This window comes from Ambystoma mexicanum, chromosome 5p (assembly GCF_040938575.1).
Source record: "Ambystoma mexicanum isolate Mex_15411 chromosome 5p, UKY_AmexF1_1, whole genome shotgun sequence".
Taxonomy (NCBI): Eukaryota; Metazoa; Chordata; class Amphibia; order Caudata; family Ambystomatidae; genus Ambystoma; species Ambystoma mexicanum.
Genome location: NC_090930.1, coordinates 1150612581 through 1150633048, shown reverse-complemented (window position 1 = coordinate 1150633048; position 20468 = coordinate 1150612581). Strand labels below are relative to the sequence as shown.

The window sequence follows — 20468 nt, the reverse complement described above, 5'->3', positions numbered from 1 at the left end:
TGGCATACTGGGTGTCCAGAGTTCCCCCTTTGCTGTCAACTATGGGTAAACAAGCTTTCTTCAGAACAAAGCCACGTACAATTTAATTAGGAACATTTTAGAGGGCTTTACTGAAGGTTAACTACACCAAAAGCACCAGTGATCCCAAGCGAAACTCTCGTGTCAAATGACATACTTGATCGAATTTCCAAAACAGCCAATCAACAAACCAACATGTGCTCCCTTCTCACACCAATACTGCCTTGGTTTCAACGCAACACATACTTCAGATCCCCACCCTTCAGAAATGCCAAGTCTCCTCGCATGAATACATATTGCTCAAGTCATGCCGAACCTTTCACTGATTTTTTAAGCACGTGCTTCCAGCAAGTGTCAACACAAAAGCGACTATTTTGTTGAGATCGCTAGGCCAACTGACAAGAGCTCTGCACTCTGTAGAGAAATTAAAGGAACGCATTCTTAAAAAGACGTTAACATGCATGCAGAGCAATCAGATTTCACCTCCTTTATTTCGATCCCAATGTTTTTCAATTTCAAACAAAAGCTGAATACAAATTTTTAACAGGAAAGCACTAGTTTTACCCAAAGGGAGCAGGCTTGTACAGATTTACTTCTTACACTCCAAAGCCTTCCTTATCGAAACTATATAGTAGTCATGTTCATTGCACAGTCTTAAAAACAAAGTAAAAAAGTATCCCAGCAGAACCAACTTTGACGACCCAAAACACTTGATAATCTTGAATGTTAGTCTTCCATAAAATTGCTACTTTAGAAACCAGTATTTTACTCAATTCACCCTCATCCATACAAGTGCCTCTACTCTAAAAATGCATTTAACTCCATCAGCCACACCTGGTTTCTGCAGCAACTAAGTTTTAATTTTAGCAGCTTTAGACTATACCTGCCTCTGTATAAACTAACCCACTGAAAGTAATACTTTCATGCAGTTCTGCAGCAACTTGGGAAAAATTCAAAAATTAAAGTGCCTGTAAACAAACATGGCCTTGTACAAAGTGGCCTATAATGCAGGAAATGCATTTCCATTAAACTTTCCATGTTTATCGCCTATGTTCATTAATATGAAAAATAGTGCACGTTTCATTCTAGAACGGTCACATTAAAGCAATAAGGCTTCTACATCCGTTACATTCACTTCACCCATTAAATACTGCCAGAAATAACATACTGTAAGATGTTAGGGAGCAAGACTAGCACAAATGGGAAGACCAGTGCACCTCAGTGTACAACAGTCCCCTTTCAATTCACATTTTAGTAGGAAACACTGCAGCAATTGGCAATGCACCCTCTTTCAAAAGGTCCATGCAGAAAAAGAAAAAAAGTTCTGACAAATGATTAAAAAAAATCCAGGATGAGCAAGTTTCACAACGTACAAGTGTTCTTAAGCATGAGTCCATTTTCTTCTAATCTTCTGAGAATTAATGGCAAGAAAATGAGATTTCGCTGCTGTTGCACTCTGTGATCTTCTCCATTTGGCTGGCTGTAACCCTACTCTGGCATGTAAGGGTGGAGATGATCCTCAATGGTGCCAACTGCCCAGTGGGTGAGCTGCTCCTGGGGCAGATATAGGCAGATGCTGCATAGCTTGAAAATTGTAGCTTTGTTTTTAGGAGTCTGAAAAATAAAAGACAAATCGCATGGGTCTCGATTACGATACAACATTAAACACTTCTGCTTAGCAAAACAGTGATTGTCTTGAATCAACGATTGTCAATTGCTGTCTCCCAACTACTCTGCCATTAGAGGCGTAGAAACATTTTCACACGCCCAAACAAGGGTAGTTAACCCAAACTGCTAGGTCACTGCAGACATGTTACAGCTTAACTGGGTGTCAAGTGTGGGCAGAGCAAACCTGGAACCCACACATGTGCCACTTAGGATAACACTGAGTGACTGACAATGGGAACTGTTTTGGGCAGCACTGCGTTTTCAGCTAAAAATACCATAACAATGGGAAAGTCACGAGACTGCTTGAATAGGCAATTTGAGGCTTGGATGGGGAATTAAAAAAAAACTGAACAGAAAGGAAACTACGAATTACTGAACAGATCTGCAATAGGAAACGTAAATGACAATGCACAAAATGAAACTAGACCAAATGCCAACAGAAGCAAGCAGACGACGGGGTACTAAAATGGACAATTGGAGGGGTAAAAAGAAAACTCAGGAAAGGAAAAAGCAGTCTGTCTAACTAGAAAAAAAAATGCAAACTGATACTGGTGCTATGATGGCTTTGCTGCAGCATTTAAAATGTCGACAGAAGAGAAAAGTAATTGGATAAAAATGCGCTCAATACAAACAGCAGATAAACTAGAATAGTAAATGAGAATATTGGCACGCTGATTAGTATTAAGGCAGTATGTTCCTTTCCAATGGAAAGGGAATGCCAGTTAGCCAAAGATAACGCCGACCTTTTACATAACTTTGAAAAATGCTCCCCCACAACCCCTGCTCCCCATCTGGTCAAATCTGTTCACATGACAAATCTGGTTAGGTTTTGTCAATGTTTTCATGCAGAAAAGTTTGCTTAAAAAAACAGACTTCCCAGAGAGGCTTATAAATGCATTTGTCAGCCCACAATTAGAATATTGTCCACACACTTTTAAAGGGCCCAAAAGTGTAGCTTGCTAAAAATCCACAGCAAAGTACAAAGGAAAGGATATTTATACTGCCAAGTGTACACATACCCCGCCAGCAAAGGCCACATGTAACGCACAGTGAGGTGGGCCGTGCTTTTGTAATTCAATGCTAACCTGTGCAGCACAAATTCATCCACCGCACCTACAATGGGACAAAGGGTTTCAATTCCAGGTTTGGCGGTACTCTGCATTACTGCAACTCCCCCCCAGCGAGGAGAAAAAAGATGGCCACCACCATAGGAAAAAGGTACTAAGATCCCCGTTGCCTCTATCAAAAAATGTTGCACCCGAGTGTTAGCGGGAAGGGAACGTATAATCTCGCCCACTGTTTGACACCTCAATGGCCCTTCCCCAGGTGCAGATGACCAATCATAAGTCCCTATGCTGTAAACCCACCATCACATAAGCAACCCACTTGAACAGCTGTGCGACAAAGCTTGTGATACAAGGTGATTGACACACCCAAGCCACTCATTCCAGATTTTAACTGATCTGCAGGGTTAAGATAAGTTGGTTATATCTGACAATGAATCTGCAACAGTAGAATTCACGAGCTTGTTCAGACCTACAAGACCACCTACAAGTGGCCATGTTGCATTCAATTACACAATTGAGACCACTGAGAAACAAGCAGCTGCCAGTCAAAGCATACTGACAGTACATAGAATGACAGGAATCCTTGGAACCACGCCCAATAAGAGGACTGCAGCCAAAGTCGTCCCCCACCTATATTTTAAATAAAGACCGAAACAATATAAGACTGCTTGGTCAGCTGCTCACACTGACCAATTCGATTTTCAACTATACAGTTTTAACCATCGGAAGTCACTTTCATATTGCAACACATACCGAAACATTCAAATACTGTATCGAATGTCACGAATTCTCAGCAACACATGCTTTGCACTGACCAAAGCCCAGCCCCCAACTACATTGGAAAACACGATCCAATTACGGCAAATCCTCATATCTCCCAGCACCCCACAAACTAACGAAAAAGGACTTGCACAATAGGACATTGTGAACCTTCAAGAAAGGGAAGTTGGCACAGCATAGTTAACACTGAATCACTCATACTCATTTCTCTTATTGTCCTTCAACACAAGATGCAATGGGATTCGCAACTTCAGTTTGAAAATCATGTCGGTTGTAGAGCGCATATAAATGTGCACACTTCAACACTGGTCGAATCAACCTGAATCCTCAGCTAGCCCCAGCACTTTACACTGCACAGAAAAATATGTAGCAACATTGCAAAACAAGCAACCCAAACAGCGCAAAAACCAAATAACTACTTGAATCCAATAGTCCCATGCCAAACTACCAAAAATCGACGTTTTAATGAACAGCGTATCACACACAAATCACCCACATTACATAACTCAATTGAAAGATCCTACAAAAGAGTATCCTTGCAGCCACCCAGTGGCAAGTCTGGAAGTGCCATTTGGAACTGTCCCAAAAACATGCGTAACAACTCTTCTACCTATACATTTCCTACTCCTTCAGGCTACTGAAGGCAGACGATACATAAACCACAAAAAAGTTAATATCCCAACACTCCCACCACAGGCCTAACTCCATAATTCGCAGTTAACTTCAACATTAAGCCTGCCTACATACAACACAACCATGTACTGAAGACCACTTTCTAGAGTACAGATAAGAAACCACACCGTACATTATAATGTATTTTAAGCAGTTGTCGATTGAGGAAAAAGCCCAGCACAACTAGCAATCAAGTAACCAAGCACATCGCAGAAGGACTGCCCTACAAAACGTAGAGGAAAACCAAGTGCTAGAAAGATCGACATTTCATCCCTCAAAACGAGTTTTAACGTTTCCTGAAACACAACTAACAAAACAGTGGAGACAAGTGCCAACGCAACATCCAAAATTAGAACCACCTGTGTGCGGTCTAAGACCTGCTACAGTATTGACCCGGGAGGATAGCTCAGCAGCAACATGCTCACCTTGGAAGCAACAGGTTCTATCTCCGGGTCCACACTTAAAACCTCTGGGTATTTAAGCGCGTTATAAATACGTAAGACAAAAAACAATCTCTGTAAAAGCACCTCGATGCCCGCAGGCTGTGAGCACTTTAAAAATGCAAAATAAATAGTCTCTGAGAAGGCCTGGAAGCAGCAAGAAAGGGTCCTTTCACTTCATGGACAAAGTGCTGCATTTTAATAAAACTCGAACAGAAAAGAATATTTTGTGGTTCTTACCTTAGCTTTACATGGGCAGCAAGGCAACCAAAAATGGCGAACAGCCCTGGAATGCTATTTACATTGCATATTTACAAAGGCACTCACTTTACAATGCAGTTATTTTGACAACACCCAATAAAGTTGTATATAAGCGCAAAAATAAAGAGGAAATAGTTACAACCTACAAAACGTTGGAGTCTATAAACGTCAGGAATGTCAATGTTTAATAGATAAAACAAAATGTTAGAACCTTAAATCACTCTGCTAAGTGACGAGATATAAATACATAGGAATAGTTTGCTATATATTTTACTTTACACTAAAGCCAACCTTTAATACATCCTAAAAATAAGTAACGAAATTAGAGGTGGGGAGCCAGGGCAGGCTCGAGCTTGGTCAGACCCAAGTGTTTGCTGGCTCAGCTCACCCTTTATATTCACAAAAAAAGTCCTACTCAGTAATAAAACTGCATGCAATAATCTACTGCCACAGAGTACTTTTATCCCTAGCCTACAAAGAATTGCGTTTTGGTGAAACCTAAATCTGCTAAAAGGCAGAAAACCTAGCTCCCACGTTTGACCAATCAATGCAATCCTGGGCCAATCACAAATTAAGTGGGTGAAATGGCTTCCACAATTGGGATCACTTATAGGGGGTTGTTAATGTGCACTGCACAAAATATGTCACGTTCCTATAGGGGATTAAACTACATTGCTTGCCGCACAAATACTGACCATAAGTATGTAAACAAATACGCTGAGGTATCTCTTAATTTTCGCATTACTGTAACATAAGCTACGTTTCTCACGTAATGGAAAAGTGAAACCAGTTTGGTACGGGGGCATTTACCTTCACTGCATAAGAAACGGTCAGGAAAATGTCTTGCTGTTCTACCCACGCTATAAGCAGTGGCCAGAGTTTCTCCAGAGGCTATCCAGTTTGTGATTGAGGCGGTGGGAGGTCACAATGATAATGGACAAGGGGGGCAGCTTGCCTAGACAAAAGGGCTTAGTCCTCAATATCCCATTATTCAGGACATGTGCATGCTACCAGCTGCTCCCACTGGTGCTGGCTGAAAGATGGAGCTCACCTAGGGTTTAAGCCTGTTACCGCCGTTTACAATAACCAGCTCCAAGTCTGTGTGAAACAATGACTACAAGTAGCTGACTTTCACAGTTTATCAAATCTTTGTTCCTCCCACTATTTCAGGAGAATATTAATACCTACACTGATCAGGAGAAGCCACTAGCCCTTGATAATTTATGATGGAGGGACCCTCTTAAGTAACCCCTTCCCCTGAGACCAAAGGCTATCTTTGGGACTGATGGCACATTCTGCATGTGATGCTATTGTGTCAAAGGTCACAATATCGCTCTAATGTGATACTTTCGTTGGGGATTGTAGAATTTGGATTGCCGGGCCATTCGGTGACAAAGTTAATGCTTTGGTGCTACATTCAAAAAGGATTCACAAGACTGCACTAACATGTATTAAAGATTCACTATGTTGCTTTTCGTTCATAAGTGCATAAACCATCTTTAATGTATCTTTCTTTTTCAAATGTGTTAAATTTAAATAGGAAAACTATTAGTGTACTTTTTCGTGAGTTAATTCACGCGATTAAGCAATAAGAGTAATGTGGACATCAACTCTTGCCCATTTCTACAATCTTGGCATGTTGTGCTTTAAGAGGGTTATCTAGAATGCCTCAAAGATTAATACAGTGAGTTACCTTGAAGAGGGTAAACTAGGGTTATGCAGCAGCTGAGCGGTTCGCCAATTTTCAGCACAGCTTTTCACTTAATAAGGACTAACAATTAGGTTAAAGCAGACTCAAAAGGTGTCAACTGCCAAATAAAATGGTAAATTGGAAGCCCAAGCAGCGCTGCAAACAAATAATGCTGCTGTTAAGTTATAACATATTGGAAGCATATTGGTGAAGGAGAAAAATGGAGTACAGGAAGAACAAAGTACCAAAATATTCGACTTACCTGCAAGTGCTGTCGGTCGATGAAGAGAAACACCGACTGGTTAGGATTGCTGATAACAATTCCAGTCTTATCCTTCCGGCTCAGTATGTGCAGAAACTGTTTTTCATAATCACCATGATGAAATTCAAACTTGGCCTGCAGAGAAAGTGACAAACATACTTAAGGTTTAAAATTATCAAGACAAATGTGGTTCAGTAAAGAACAAAAGGCATTTCAGCAGAAACTTCGCTCCACAAATATAAAATTAGTAATATGGGATGTGTAAGAATTTTGCCAACTGTTGGCATGATGTTATCAGGTACTGCCCATCATAACCAGTATTAGTATCAATCTCCACTATGGTCAACAGGGCATCACATCACCATGTTTTCCTCAATCCATGGCCACGGATTGGTTCAAATGGTGAGGGTACTTGCACAATTTCCTTTATGCTGCTAGGTTAGTTCAAAGCTTCGCCAATCACCACTACTGGTATCTTGTCAGAGAAATTGGATCATTGTGCAAACGCCTTGGAAAGCAGACTAAAATCTCTTGAGAAGAAAGAAAAACTGGCAAGTGTGAGGTGTAGGAAGAAGAGGAAATGGGAAAGGACGCAATTGGGAATATACAATGGGTTAAGGGAAATGGAAGGCGGTTGTATGTAGGGGTACATACGTGTCTAATGCTATAAGGTGGATCAAACTGAAAGCCGATCATTTTAGTGAAGATGAGAAATTGTGGTAACTAGCACATTAGCCGATCATTTTAGTGAAGATGAGAAATTGTGGTAACTAGCACATTAGCCGATCAATTTTAGTGAAGATGAGAAATTGTGGTAACTAGCACTCTGACCAAGTGCAACGTAATTTAAATTGGGAATTGTATTTACCCAGAGTTCTGGACGATACATCTAACAGAATGTATGCTTTAGCAAAGCAGCAAATATTAGAAATGTGGGAAGGCACTGACAAATGATAATTTCATGTAACGTGTCAAAAGCATAACTCAATACCTGTACAGGCCTAAAGGGCTCATCATCAGACCCCTTCCATCGAGAAAAAAGGAGGCAGACAATCTTCTCAATATCATTTCGAGGCCAAAGCATGAAGTCCATCTCTTCAGTACACCCAATAACATCCTATAATGGAAAAAGAATAGTTGTGAGCTTATTACTTTCCATGGCACAAAATAAGGCGCAAAAGTGGATTGTAGATACATGCAGGCTTTAAACATTTATGGCAGTAGGCTTTTAGATCTAGCTGATTTCCACCATGTGGGTCCAATAAGTGTACACTAATACAAAGCACAAATATAAATGAAAAGTAAAAAAAATAAAAAAGTTATTTTGATAACCACATAACATTGGATACCAAATCTTTCCAATGGCTTGTGGGTGCCTGTGCACAAATATCGAAATATACAGGGACAAAAAACATTGCAGATGTGCGCAAAACTAACAGCTGGTGACAGTGGAGCTAAAAGAAAATCTGATTGCAGAGTTGCCAGGCTGTACGCAAAGTACTCTGTCTGCACCTTTTGCCACATAAGGGGCCCACACTGGATGCTGGGGCAAGGGGTATTTCTTTATATGTTCTTGGGGAGCAGGCAGTTCTGTATCCTCAAAATAAATGTGATGCTGCTCCTGATCTCACGCCGATCAACAGAATTTTGAACAGTTCAAAAGGCCTGAAAGACAAGTGACCACCATGGAAAGTGTAAGGGAGAATTTATTTCTGTGCCAATTCCCTTTAACCTTAGAGACCCAGCTTTTTTGCTGGACTCGGGGCTTTTATTTTTTTTTTTTTACACCCGAGTGGTCCCTTTTTTCCCCACTGAATTTCTACGGTCCTTACTTTTTTTATGGAGTCTGGTAAATTTCATAGGCATCTTTTGCATTGTGAGGCAGCACCTTTTGTGCAGTGCCCTTGAGAAGTCCCTTGGACTTCTAATGTTTATTTTCTTGGGGAGCTTTGAAACAGTTTATTCTTATTGTATAAGGGCCTAACAAGCAAACAACCTACTGTTACCAAGAATAGTATGACCCGTCTTACTTTCCTTTACTTTATGGGTCCAGCACACACCACCCTATGTGGAGTGCTGGGGGCTACATAGTAATTTCTTTAACCCTTAAATTAATTCCCTTAAATTAACCCTTAATTCCTCATGAATATTTTTCTTACACTTAACTCACCTTAATGGCTTGATGGCAGTGGTTTATTTTGTATTACCTAGTGACCTGTATCTGCAGGCTGATGCCTCAGCAGCAATGCTGCACATAAAGGTGACAATTGTGGCAAAATGGTCCGACCCCCCACCCGTCTTCCTTTTTTTGCCATTTCTTGTTAGATTGTTTTTATACTTTTACTCTTTTTACATCAGGTTTGAGTCTGTTGTGTAGTTTGCCATTGGCGCGCTTCAGCACTGAAGCCCGCCCAGGCTCCAGTGTGTCCGGAAAGGCAGGAAGGGTCCCGAAACTTCCCTGTCCTTGGTCTCTAGTTGTGCCTGAGTGAAACCAGTTCCTATTGTTTGGCTGTCCTGACAGCCACCCTGATGTGTGACCAACAGCCTAGGGCTGTGAATGAATGGGGACTTGCATAAAAAAAGGTGTTCGGGACTAAGCAGAGTCTACCACTGAAGGACATTCGCAGAAGACGCAAGCAGCACCCTCCTGGACCACTAAGTGCCAGGTGAAGCCCTGCAGCTGTGCTCACTGCGTTTTTGAATCAACAGGAAGACCCATAAAGGACCATTTCCTCCCTCCTGTAGGCTGGGCGAACCAACTAAGGGAGGAGAAACTATTTTGACGCAACACCCGACTTGCTTGCGGGGACATTCCAAGGCTGCAGAAGCCCAATACCTGGGGTACCTTTACAACTTGTTAATGCATTGCCATCCAAATCTGGCCAGATCTTCATAAGCATTCAGAGGATCCTACAGAAGCAAGAAATCTGCGCCTAGAGTCCAGGGCTGAGGGATCAAGCTTTTTGTTCATTGACGCTGCGAAAGATACCAAAACCACGGAAATCCATTGCGAACGGGCCTCTCTCGAGTGCTGCCGCAGGAGCCGGCCAGACGTCCTCCCTTTCGCCACAACCAAGGACCAGGAACATGGCTCTACTGCATTGCATTGTGAAGGCAGCCAGATGGAACACTCATTTCCATGGTACTGTGGGGCTTGGGGTATTTTATCCTTTTGCCATTTGGAGTGCTTCCCATCTTTGGGAATGCGATTTAACCCTACTCTAAGCTGACCTCAATTTACCTGCATTGGCCTTACAGCTTGTGCTTTCCAAAGGTGACTCCTCGAGTTGCTGTGATTTCCACTTTGAACACTATTTAAGAATATTTTTCTGAGAAGAGCATCAGAACATGGGCGTTGTCCATTTGGCTGTGCTAGCTCCCTAAAGGCGTCCTTTTGGTTTTGGTAGTGATTGTTCCCTTACAGGTTTTAAATGTTGACACTTTAATGCTTGGATAGTTGACTGCCTGCATCCCTTTGGGAGAATCTAACCGTTTTAAGCTTCCTGTCTGATCTAACTAACATTTCCTTCCTTGAAAACTCAATATTGCAAAGGTATTATATAAATGTTATACTGACTTCAAATGTCGTCACCTCTGGGTGCTGGAACATGTTTAACACATGAATTACTTACTTGCCTGCTTTATTGTTCACTGTTTGAATTGAATCCTACCTTGGGATTAATGTTACAGCCAATGACTGCTTTTTAAAGAATGCGTTAAACATTTAAGTGTTCAATTGGATATTATTTACTAGTTTCATTGTACAGATCTACAGCTCACATTACCCCTCTTAAAATAAGCGTGGCTGTTGAGTCACACTACCAATTTATGTATTACAGGTCTATATTAAAATTTGGCTTACCTATTACCAAGAGAAGTCTTAGGCAGTCCCACACTAGTTGGACTGCACTCATTCTTAGCTAACACGCACTTGGTTGGATTCAATGCTCAGTGCGCATTGGTACGTGGTTTAAATGAGGGCTTGGAAAATGTTGGCTTCTTCTCTACTACTTAAACTTCATTAACCATGGGACAGTGAAAGTCACTGTCTCAGACGTACTACGCGAGACTTACACGTATGCATGGGGGAAGTGTAATCAAATGCCCTTTTGTGGCCGATATTGAATTCCCACTAGAAATGCAATTTTTCTGGAAATATCCTCATTTACAAGGCAAACCTTTACTGCTACTTGAAAGGCTAATCATTCTAGCTGCAGTGCTACGCGCACGAGCGTATCAGAAGGGGCAGTGTTCCGAAAGACCAATTACCAGTGTGCACTGTCGTAGGTGCAAGTACTATGCTGTTTGGATCGTTCTACAGTCCCATTGGAGGCATCAAAAGGGCTACTGGAATGATGTGGGATCATTTTACTCGCTATTTTTTGAAGTTGCGACTAACGTTTAGGGTGTAAAACATGAATTCTCATTTCCAATATTGATATTTTACAGGTCAATAAAAATGTTTACTCTAACACATTAGTTTACCATATCCATTCTGTTTTCATGAGTGCAAAATAAAATACCCCTCTCGACTTAAAATGAGGAAGTCGGCATCCAGATAAACCTATTTACACAATACATTCCATGTAATATATACACATGCTAAATTGGGTAGCACGTTACAGTATAATAGGTTTACCCTGCGCATGGACTGGTAGCGCGGTGCGTGAAGTTGTACTACATCCTTCTGTAGAAGCTCCAAGGAAGTTTCCAAGGAATAGCTGGAATCCCGTACACCTTTCAGAATATTTTCTTCATAATTATTGGTCATAACTGGTATCACTTCAGACACTTCAAAAAGTGCAGACCTTTTCTTCTGCAAGAGATGTAAGAATGTTAGTCTTCAGGCTCAGATAGAAATGCTTTAAATTTAATTTGTAACAATTAAGACCAAGATATATTTGGCATGTGGACATAAAGGAATGGGTAAGTTAAACAAATGACTGCATTATAACAAAGCACTGGTACCAAGTAGTAAAAACCTTAATTTTAGCTGTGAACTGGAATAGGACCATTCCAGTCAAACCACACTTTATTAACCAGCTCTGAAGTTCATTTGAAGTTGGGAGAGCGACGCACTATAGGTGTGCAGCCATTAATGAAACACGTATTTTTTTTAGCGTCAAATGATTAGCCATTTTCTTCCAATTGCTACTGTCACCTTTGTGGCTTGTAAAATGAAGTGACATTTTACACAGTAAAAGGCAGGCTCTGAAGCTGCACTCCTACTAGACAATGGAGTGAATTGACTTGTCAAGTAAGAAATAAAGGCTGGGTGCAAGTGGAAATTTGAAGAGATGAACGGCTTTATATAACTTGCAGCTTTATTTTACTTTAGTATTTTTTATTTTCTAGAATTTAAGGATTGGAACTACATAACGACTACTCCCAATGAGGGGTGAAGTGCATTTGTGGTACATTGCATACTTGAGAGCTGTCGCTCTTGGGATGTTACAGCTATATACAATAGCACTGAATTATAAATAAATATTAAATGGAGCAAAAATGCAAGATTTTCAAACTGAGCTGGGCCACCTTAAGTTCCAGAAGCAGCTCAACACCTTCCTTTTCGCCCGTTAGGGGCTGTAACTAAGCATGCAGTCCCCAGCCTCCTTGCACTTACCCAGAGGGGCGTTGCCCTGGCTGCATGTACTCGGAGCAATGCTGCCATGATTGCACTTCCCCCTTCTCCACCCCACCCCCCCACACGTTGCGTTATCACACTTGAATGACAGGAGTTTGTTTTAACCTCCCGTTGTCTCCTCACGCCTAGAAACACTTGGGAACAGGCGCATTCTAATCACACCAAAAGGGGGTTGCTCAGTCTCTCAAGACTTAAGGTACACCTCCAGGGATGGGCTACTATGACCAGGGCGCTGTTGTGTGGTTTAACCAATTGCTTGTTCTACTCACTGTAAAGGGGTATTTTTCTTGCATGTATCCTCTTCCACCATATATTGATGCCTGGAATAGGATAGGTAGGAGCTGTCAATTCAGTTTCAAGACTATTTTAAACCAGAAGTACTAAGGAATACCCCTTTCAAAAAGCAAGGAGAAAAGTACTGGTGACACTAGGCAGGTTCAATAGCGGGCCAATAAAATTCTGTATGGCCTGCAAGTGATGCCAGGATTTAATTTGTTGCTGCTAATAGCAACATAAATCCTCATCCACAACATGCTCGACAGCTGATTTTACAGGTTTCACCTGTAACCAACTTGCTGGACCAAGAATACGGGACTGCCTATTGCACCACGCTGGAGGGGGGAAAAATGTAAAATAGACACGCGGTTGCTAGAAAGTAACGCGTGGTTTTAAGTTCTGAAACACTCCGGTATTCAAAGGCAGGAGCAGCAGCAAACGTGCAAGTTTATCAAATTCAGGTTAATTACACAAATCTGCACAGGTCAAAAAAGGACAGCAGGGGCACCTGCGTGGATGTTGAAGAGCTGTGGTTGGGGGTGTGGGGTGTTATAGGGAGAATGAAACTTAAACTTTGGCAAAGCAGATCAGTTTTGGCTTCTGTGTATGCCTGAGGGAGTCATTGCCAGCCACTGCCAAAATTGAACGACTGATGCAAGATGGCAACATCTAGCAAATGGTGCAAGTACCTGGGCCACATCATGCAGTCAGTCCCTGGCAAACGGAGACTATTTGTAAGTCCAAACTGCTGGTGCTAATTTTTAACAGCAATTTAATGCAAGAAACCAAATGCTTAAAATTCAAGTGGTTGACGGCACACGTAAGACTTCACTAAGTCCATTATTAACCAATTAAAGCAGGGGTAAAAGTCAGTGTACACTAGACAGTCACACGCCCCTTAAGGTCTTCATAAACGCACTTCATTCTCGACAAGTCCACTATGTCATTAGCTAACAAATGACTCACTCATCGTTCTCATCATGTCCAGAGTAGACTACACCAATAGCCTATCAGGGCATGCCAGAACTCTCAAACTACCTCTAAGAGAACACACCAGCACTGAAAACACTACACTGGCGACCAATAAAACAGCAAATCAAGTTCAAATCAATGTGCATAACGCACAGAGTGATCCACGACCCTAAGTTCCTAAGAGAAAAATTAGACATACGCCGCCCAACAAGGCCACTTCGATCCAGCAGCGACATCTGTTTGGAACCAAAACCGAACAAAAGAAACAGAGGATCCTCCTTTTCCCACCTCGCCCCAAAAACCTGGAACGATCTACCAAAGAACATAACACGAGATCACACCATATTCAGTAAACTCATCAAATATTGGCTCTTTACTCAGTAACTAGAAGAATGCCTGGGGGGCACTTGCACATCTAAACAAATCTAAGAGGGGACACTGACCCCCCACCACCACACCGTCTCCTTAAGTCACTGCCCATCTACTCAAGGGAAGACCAATGTACGGCATATCCTAGCAATTGAAAGATAGAAAGCAGAATAATGTCAAAGGACAGATCAGGATGGAAGGGCAAGGATATATTAAAGGTATTTGTACCGCACACCGTCACCAATGGAGTTGGTCCCCAGGCGCTCTAATGTCAAAATATCTTGCTTAGAAAGTAAACAGGCAATTGAAAGCTAGAATCATCCAAAAGAACGAGCAATGAGATCAGGATGGAAGGAAAAGGATATTTTAATAATATTATGGCCTGCAATGTAAAAAGGCAGCAATGGATCCCAGACAAGGAATAGACAGGAAGGGAACCAAGACTAAACCCACTAACCCAATAGCTCACACGTGTACTTCTCACCCAAAAAACAATATCTTAGCCTACAAAATAAACACAGGCAACTGGAAGATCGAAATCTAGAATCATACCTCAGAACGAGCAGGGAGAGATCAGGATGGAAGGGGAAGGATGCAAAGTAAACAGGTAGTAATGGATCATCAACAAGGATTAGATAGGAAGGGAAACAGGGTTTGTAAATAACCCGCCAACCTAAAGCTCAACTTTTGCATACTTACCTCACCCAAAAATCCACACAACCACCCAATCGCAGAGCAAACACCACATCGCAACAAACACATAACCCACACCAACAGCACATGAGGTCTCACATCGACCTGATAGTCGCACCCAAGCTCTGCGCACTGAAAACCAAACTGAAGCTGCCAACAGAACTCCACCCTAATTTCCTACTCCCTCTCCACCCGGCCAATACGCGCCCCCACTCTTTTTTGCAGAAATGCCTGAGTGCCTGGGGAACAATTCCGACAGTGCGCAGTACAAATACCTTTATCATCATCATTAGCCAACTAGTAGAGATTGCAAATTTAAGGCAGATTAAAGTACCACCTTACAAATGGGTTCTTGGAGATGACAAAAGCACACATTATGACGTTACTGCATGGGTAAACTCTCTCCAAGATCCAAGGAGGGATGTGTTTTGTCAGGAGGGGGTGTTAGGTGGAAATGGCCATTGAGATTATGGCGTGTGTGTGGTAGGTGCAGACCGTCAAATCTGCTTTAGAAGCGCATCAATTCAAAGTTGATCAAATGGCAACACATTCATGCGAATTGTGAATAGCAGATGACATCTGCATTTTCTAGTAATGTTTACAGAGACAGTCAAAGCGGCAACAAATGGCTGAGGAGATTAAGTTCGAACCACTAGAAAGAAGGAAAAGTCACAAGCAAAGAGACCTAAACACACAGGACTCCAGAGTTGGAGTGGAGACAAAATACACTTGCTCTAAGACATGGACCAGACAACTCTGCACATGGGCGAAGTTACTCTATCCTTGGAACTGTCAACGAAAGGGTCGACCACCGTTTGACAATCTGATGGTACATATTGGAGAGCTAAAACATAACCAAAGGACAATCTCAGGTCATTCCTCTGGACAGTACTGACACTTTGAAAAATAAGCTCAAGTCTTGAGACAAAAGCAGACCGGGAGAAGTTGGTAAGCAGACCTGACCCTTCGACCAAGAGAACAAGACAAATTCAACACATCAGACTGGTTGGTAGTCCCATGAACTGCCTGGGAGGCTAATCAGCAGTTTAAGGGAGAGCCGTTTACAAGTTACGTGGACTTCAGAGGTCCCAGGATCGAGTCAACTATATGCATGTTTTCAATTTTCCACCAGATTTCACCTTTCTCGTGTCGCAGACTAGCAGTGAAAAACATTCAAATCGTTCACTTGTTGCAGCATTAAACTTCACTTCAGTGCATATCCATATTGCTATTCCTTGTCAACGTTGGTCGTTCCAGACCATTCGGGATATGAAGGTGTGAGGTGCAGTGCTCAACATTACAGCTTTTCATTAGTTTGCTAAAGTAGTTAAGAGCCAAGCGTCCCCATTTACCAAGTTTATAATTACATATAATGCACGTTCGCTTATGAACGGTATATATTGAGGGCAAGGCCGTATTCCAGTCCTATTATGTGTAAATGCGAGGCACATCGGACAGCTCGTTTTGCCAACATTGTGAACTAGTCCGCTGGGATTAAAATGGTCTAAAAACGTGCCTTCGGCCACTAGCATGTTACTTGCACCTTAGTTCTGTGCAAAATAAGCATTTGCCAAGATTATAGGTAGTAGAAGTGTGCCTGGGCCTGATACAGTATACCCATGTAGTCGGTATTTTCCAGCTGTTGCAATTTCAGTTCCAAGTGCTACCGTTATGGTGGCGTCAAGCAAATGCCTAGCCATACCATCACAAGGCAAAACGTTTCCATTAATTATCCGTACATCTCTGGTTCTTTATCAAGAGGGTATATATGGGCTCACTATGCATATAGTTCTCAATTTTAAAATGGTGTACATGTTATTTGGCAGTGTTTGTTCTCGGTAGAGGGGCTCCCGGACCTTTTTGTGGAGGTTGACTAGGCCTTTGCCTAGCATCACTCCATTTCACAATCGAAGCACCTTTGACCCACTTATACGTGTTAATGGATAATGTTAGAAGGCTGGGATGAGTGCCGATGGGCAAATGACTTCTCCAGAAGACCAATAAAGACCATGGAGGTCCGGACAACCCCCTATTTGGTGTATGCTAAGGACTCTGCAGTGTTGGTGTCAAATCTGTAGGTAGTATGCAAATTACTATTTATATTGCTAGTTATGAATGGGAGTTGCTTGTAACAAACTGCTGGACAGCTGCCAGGAAAAGACGTAACCGTGGAACAGGTATGCCCGGAATACATGTCATCAAAAAAGCACCACGCTCTAAAGGAAGTAATCAATTTTTCTATGGGTGCCTCAAACTGAAACCTTTACGGTCAACCTCGAAAGTTCTGTAGATTTAAAACGAAACTATTACACCTTACCTTGTCTTTGAATACAACCGCAACAAACATTTTGAAGTCAAACTGGTCAGCCAGAGATTCTTTTTTCTTCCTGAGCTGAGCACGAAGCCTGTTGAGCGCTTGCTTCTTTCGGGAGTTTGGATCCCCCATGTTTGCAATGCGGGAGGTGCTGTCAAGCAACTAGGGGCACTACCCCCTCTAGGCCCCAAGGTCACCAGAAAGGTGTCATGATCACCCCTGATGGGTTGGCTGGATGTTCTTCAAGGCTACCATTAAACTTAACACGCACGCCGATCGGTCATTTTTACTACGGGGTTAAGAAGCAGGTGTCCGGCCATGGTGGACTGCGAGTTTTGTTACCAGGAAAAAAATCTCATCTGGAAGTGACTGCATTTAGGCCAACTATTTGACCGCAGAGGGGGGGAGGAAAACGGTGTTCAATCCCTGAAACAGGTCGCAATGTATGAGCCCCATGAAACGCAGCTGGTATCGGCGCAGTCCCTCACCATCATGTTTACCCACCTCTCGTACAAAATGAAAATAAAGTGTCAACTTAAAGAAAAATACAGGTTGTGGTCACCCAGTCAGAAGCATGACTATTTTGTATTTTTGGCGACTTTCAGTAGTCAGCGCCAGGGTCATTGGTGACTATAGTATGGGACAACGGCCGGAACTGACAGCGCAGAAACTGGGTGTCAGCAGATGCTACTGCGCTCAGGGTTAGGGAAGGAAAACACCGGCGATTAACGCCCGAGTCCAAAATCAGCAGCCCGCCAACATCTGCCCATGCCTGTGTCTCCCGCTAAGTCTCGGGCGCTCCCTCAAGTAGCGGGGAGTCATCGTGGGGAGTCCCCCAGTGGGGTGCCTTGATAGGCCTCTAAAGGCCGCGCTCATGGCTGCGGGTGCACCAGCATTGCTAGCTAGGACGGAGAGGATGTCGCCATCTTATGACCCCTGACGGGGATTCATGTGGAGCCCACGCCCGACCGCACTCAATCTCTTGCGACAAGATTCAAGTTAGTTATCTTAGTACTAATCCCCCCGCGCTTTCCTTCCCCGGTCCTGTTCGTTCAGCCCAAGCATGTTTATGCGGTTGTGAAATAGTGACGGGCCTCTCCGGGACGCCTCTAAGATGGCGGCGGGTGGAGGGGCGGCCGCCATCTTTTGTTTATCTATTTCCTGAGCGCGTTACTACCTACTCATAAACGACCTGAAACCCGCAGTTGTCAGTCGGAGCGCTGCCGCCTGTACAGCCCTGCCGCAGCCTCGGCTGCTCGCAGGCGGAGCAGTACGAGGTGTAGTTTGCCGATACCTCAAGCGGCACTCGGCACCCACCGCCCAGCACTACTGTGTCATGTTTCCCTGGCTGCTCCGAGAGCTGCCAGCAAAGACTTGCTCGCGCACAGCCTTCCCTCCTCCTCCCCCAGGCGCCTACTCCAAAGGCTCGCGCAAGAGAGGCCCAGATCCTCAACTCCAGCGTACGCCTCTATCCTGCCTCATGCTTCCGTGTCGGAAACAGATCTCTGAGGCGGCGCCCTACAGGGCTCTCTTATAGACTTGGTTGCGTCACGTTCAGCTGTCACCTATCCCGGAAGTCACCCATCCCGGAAGTAAGCCAGCGCGGCCAGGGATTGGAACAAATTGTTCCAAGATCCCGCCCCCGATTATAAATGGATAGTTGGATCAGTTCCCAAAGTTCCAATATTTGTTCATAGCTCTCAACTCACACGCTTTTGGCGGGTGTCACCCGCCTTTTAAAGGGCTGACTCACCCGCCAAGCCTCCTGCACGCCCATTCATCCCAATGGGCGTCTCACCCGCCAAAAACAAAATCGGGTGATTTCACCCGCCCTTGCAACACAAATGGTTGAGAGCTATGTTTGTTGTTCTAATATTTTTTTGGATCTCTGTGAGTCAGTTATAGCCCCGCCTTCAGAGCGATATGAGGCGGACGTGGCTGCTGTGACTTGATCATTTAAGAATGTTTTTGTAAGGTGGCTGGGCGGATTTGCAAATGTGCTTTTCTCGGTGACAGCTACTGAAAGAGAAGACAGATCAGAGTTTATTTAGTAAGACATAAAAAAAGGACACCTATAGCAAATATTTTGTACACGCGTCAAAGCTTGCCCTTGTAATGTGCTCAGTTCGTTCCACCTGTGTCATTTTATTGTTCAAACCAATTTATTGATTTTACAGCATTTAACCAACTGTGTAAATGTGGAACATAATTCTTTGTTGACTTGAGGCTCGGATTATGCCACTCTTTCATATTTACTACTCAAGCACTAGCCAATAAATAATATAACATGGCAACAAAGATCAAAAACTGCAATTTCCATTGGAGATAGTTTTTGGTAGTCCCAATATTGTTGGTGTCTTAACTGACCACGTGAACTAGATAAGCAATCAGTCCAGTCCATAGCCATGACCACACTGAACAGCCTCCATTCCTCTTTCTTTGCCGCTCGGCAGCGAGTTAAGTACACTTTCATTAATTCTTATATGCTAATGATTTGAATGGTAGTTTGTTTATAGAGTTTTAGTGCGCGCGCAGCGTCAGGGTTTAGCAGAGCATATCCGCATTAGTGGGGCAGGAGACGCTGCGGCCGCAACGGGGCTAGTGCTCTGGCGATGGCAACAATACTGTGAGCCCCACAGAGGGCAGCACAGTCACAGAAGAAGGAGCGCGATGGGGCTGCATAGTTCCAGCACTTCCCTTATTTCGGCGACCGTAGTGAAGACAGAAAGAAGTTGGTAGGAACCATCTCTCCTGCTGTGATTACATACTCTGAGAGCGAAGGAATGCTTACTGTATAAGGATCATGCTCATATCGGAAAAACACGAGCGCGACCCGCAATCACTGAAAAACAGCGCCCCTGCAACTCACAGAGACCCATCGAAGCTCTCATTTCTTGACGAGCAAAGTCCCAGGTAAAACCCGATATTTATTATAAACATTGTAAACAAGTCAGGTTGACTTGAAACACATCATATATATATATATATATATATATATATATATATATATATATATATATATATATATATATATATACATAAAATCTCAAGGAGATTAACCCATTATACTTCCTGCCGATAATACAATCCCCAGTGTCTGTGCTAACATGAGCTCCTCCAGGTTAAAGAAGCTCTTCCGCAATTCGTCTTAGAATGCACTAATAGCCCCAACACGGATGATAAGATCTTAACCAACTTTTCTGATATGATGGTAAAGATATGTAATAAGGTGGAAATGAAAAGAAGTAATAAATCAGGTGCAAAAAGATCAAATAAGTAAATAATAGTGAGGAAGGGAAATGATAAATTGGTAAGTCAAGCAAAAAAAGGAATGCGTCAGAA

General features: G+C 42.9%; 1 protein-coding gene across 1 annotated transcript; it reads right to left on the bottom strand.

The window, feature by feature from the left end:
- Positions 1-490: 490 nt before the first annotated feature.
- Positions 491-18681, bottom strand: C5PH6orf62 (chromosome 5p C6orf62 homolog). The gene is made up of 5 exons (XM_069613616.1): positions 17130-18681; positions 11498-11674; positions 7850-7975; positions 6859-6993; positions 491-1632 (listed from the first exon to the last, which is right to left on the bottom strand). The coding sequence occupies exons 1-5, from the start codon at positions 17256-17258 to the stop codon at positions 1507-1509; spliced, it is 693 nt and encodes a 230-aa protein (XP_069469717.1). The 5' UTR covers positions 17259-18681; the 3' UTR covers positions 491-1506.
- Between the last annotated feature and the right edge of the window lie 1787 nt (positions 18682-20468).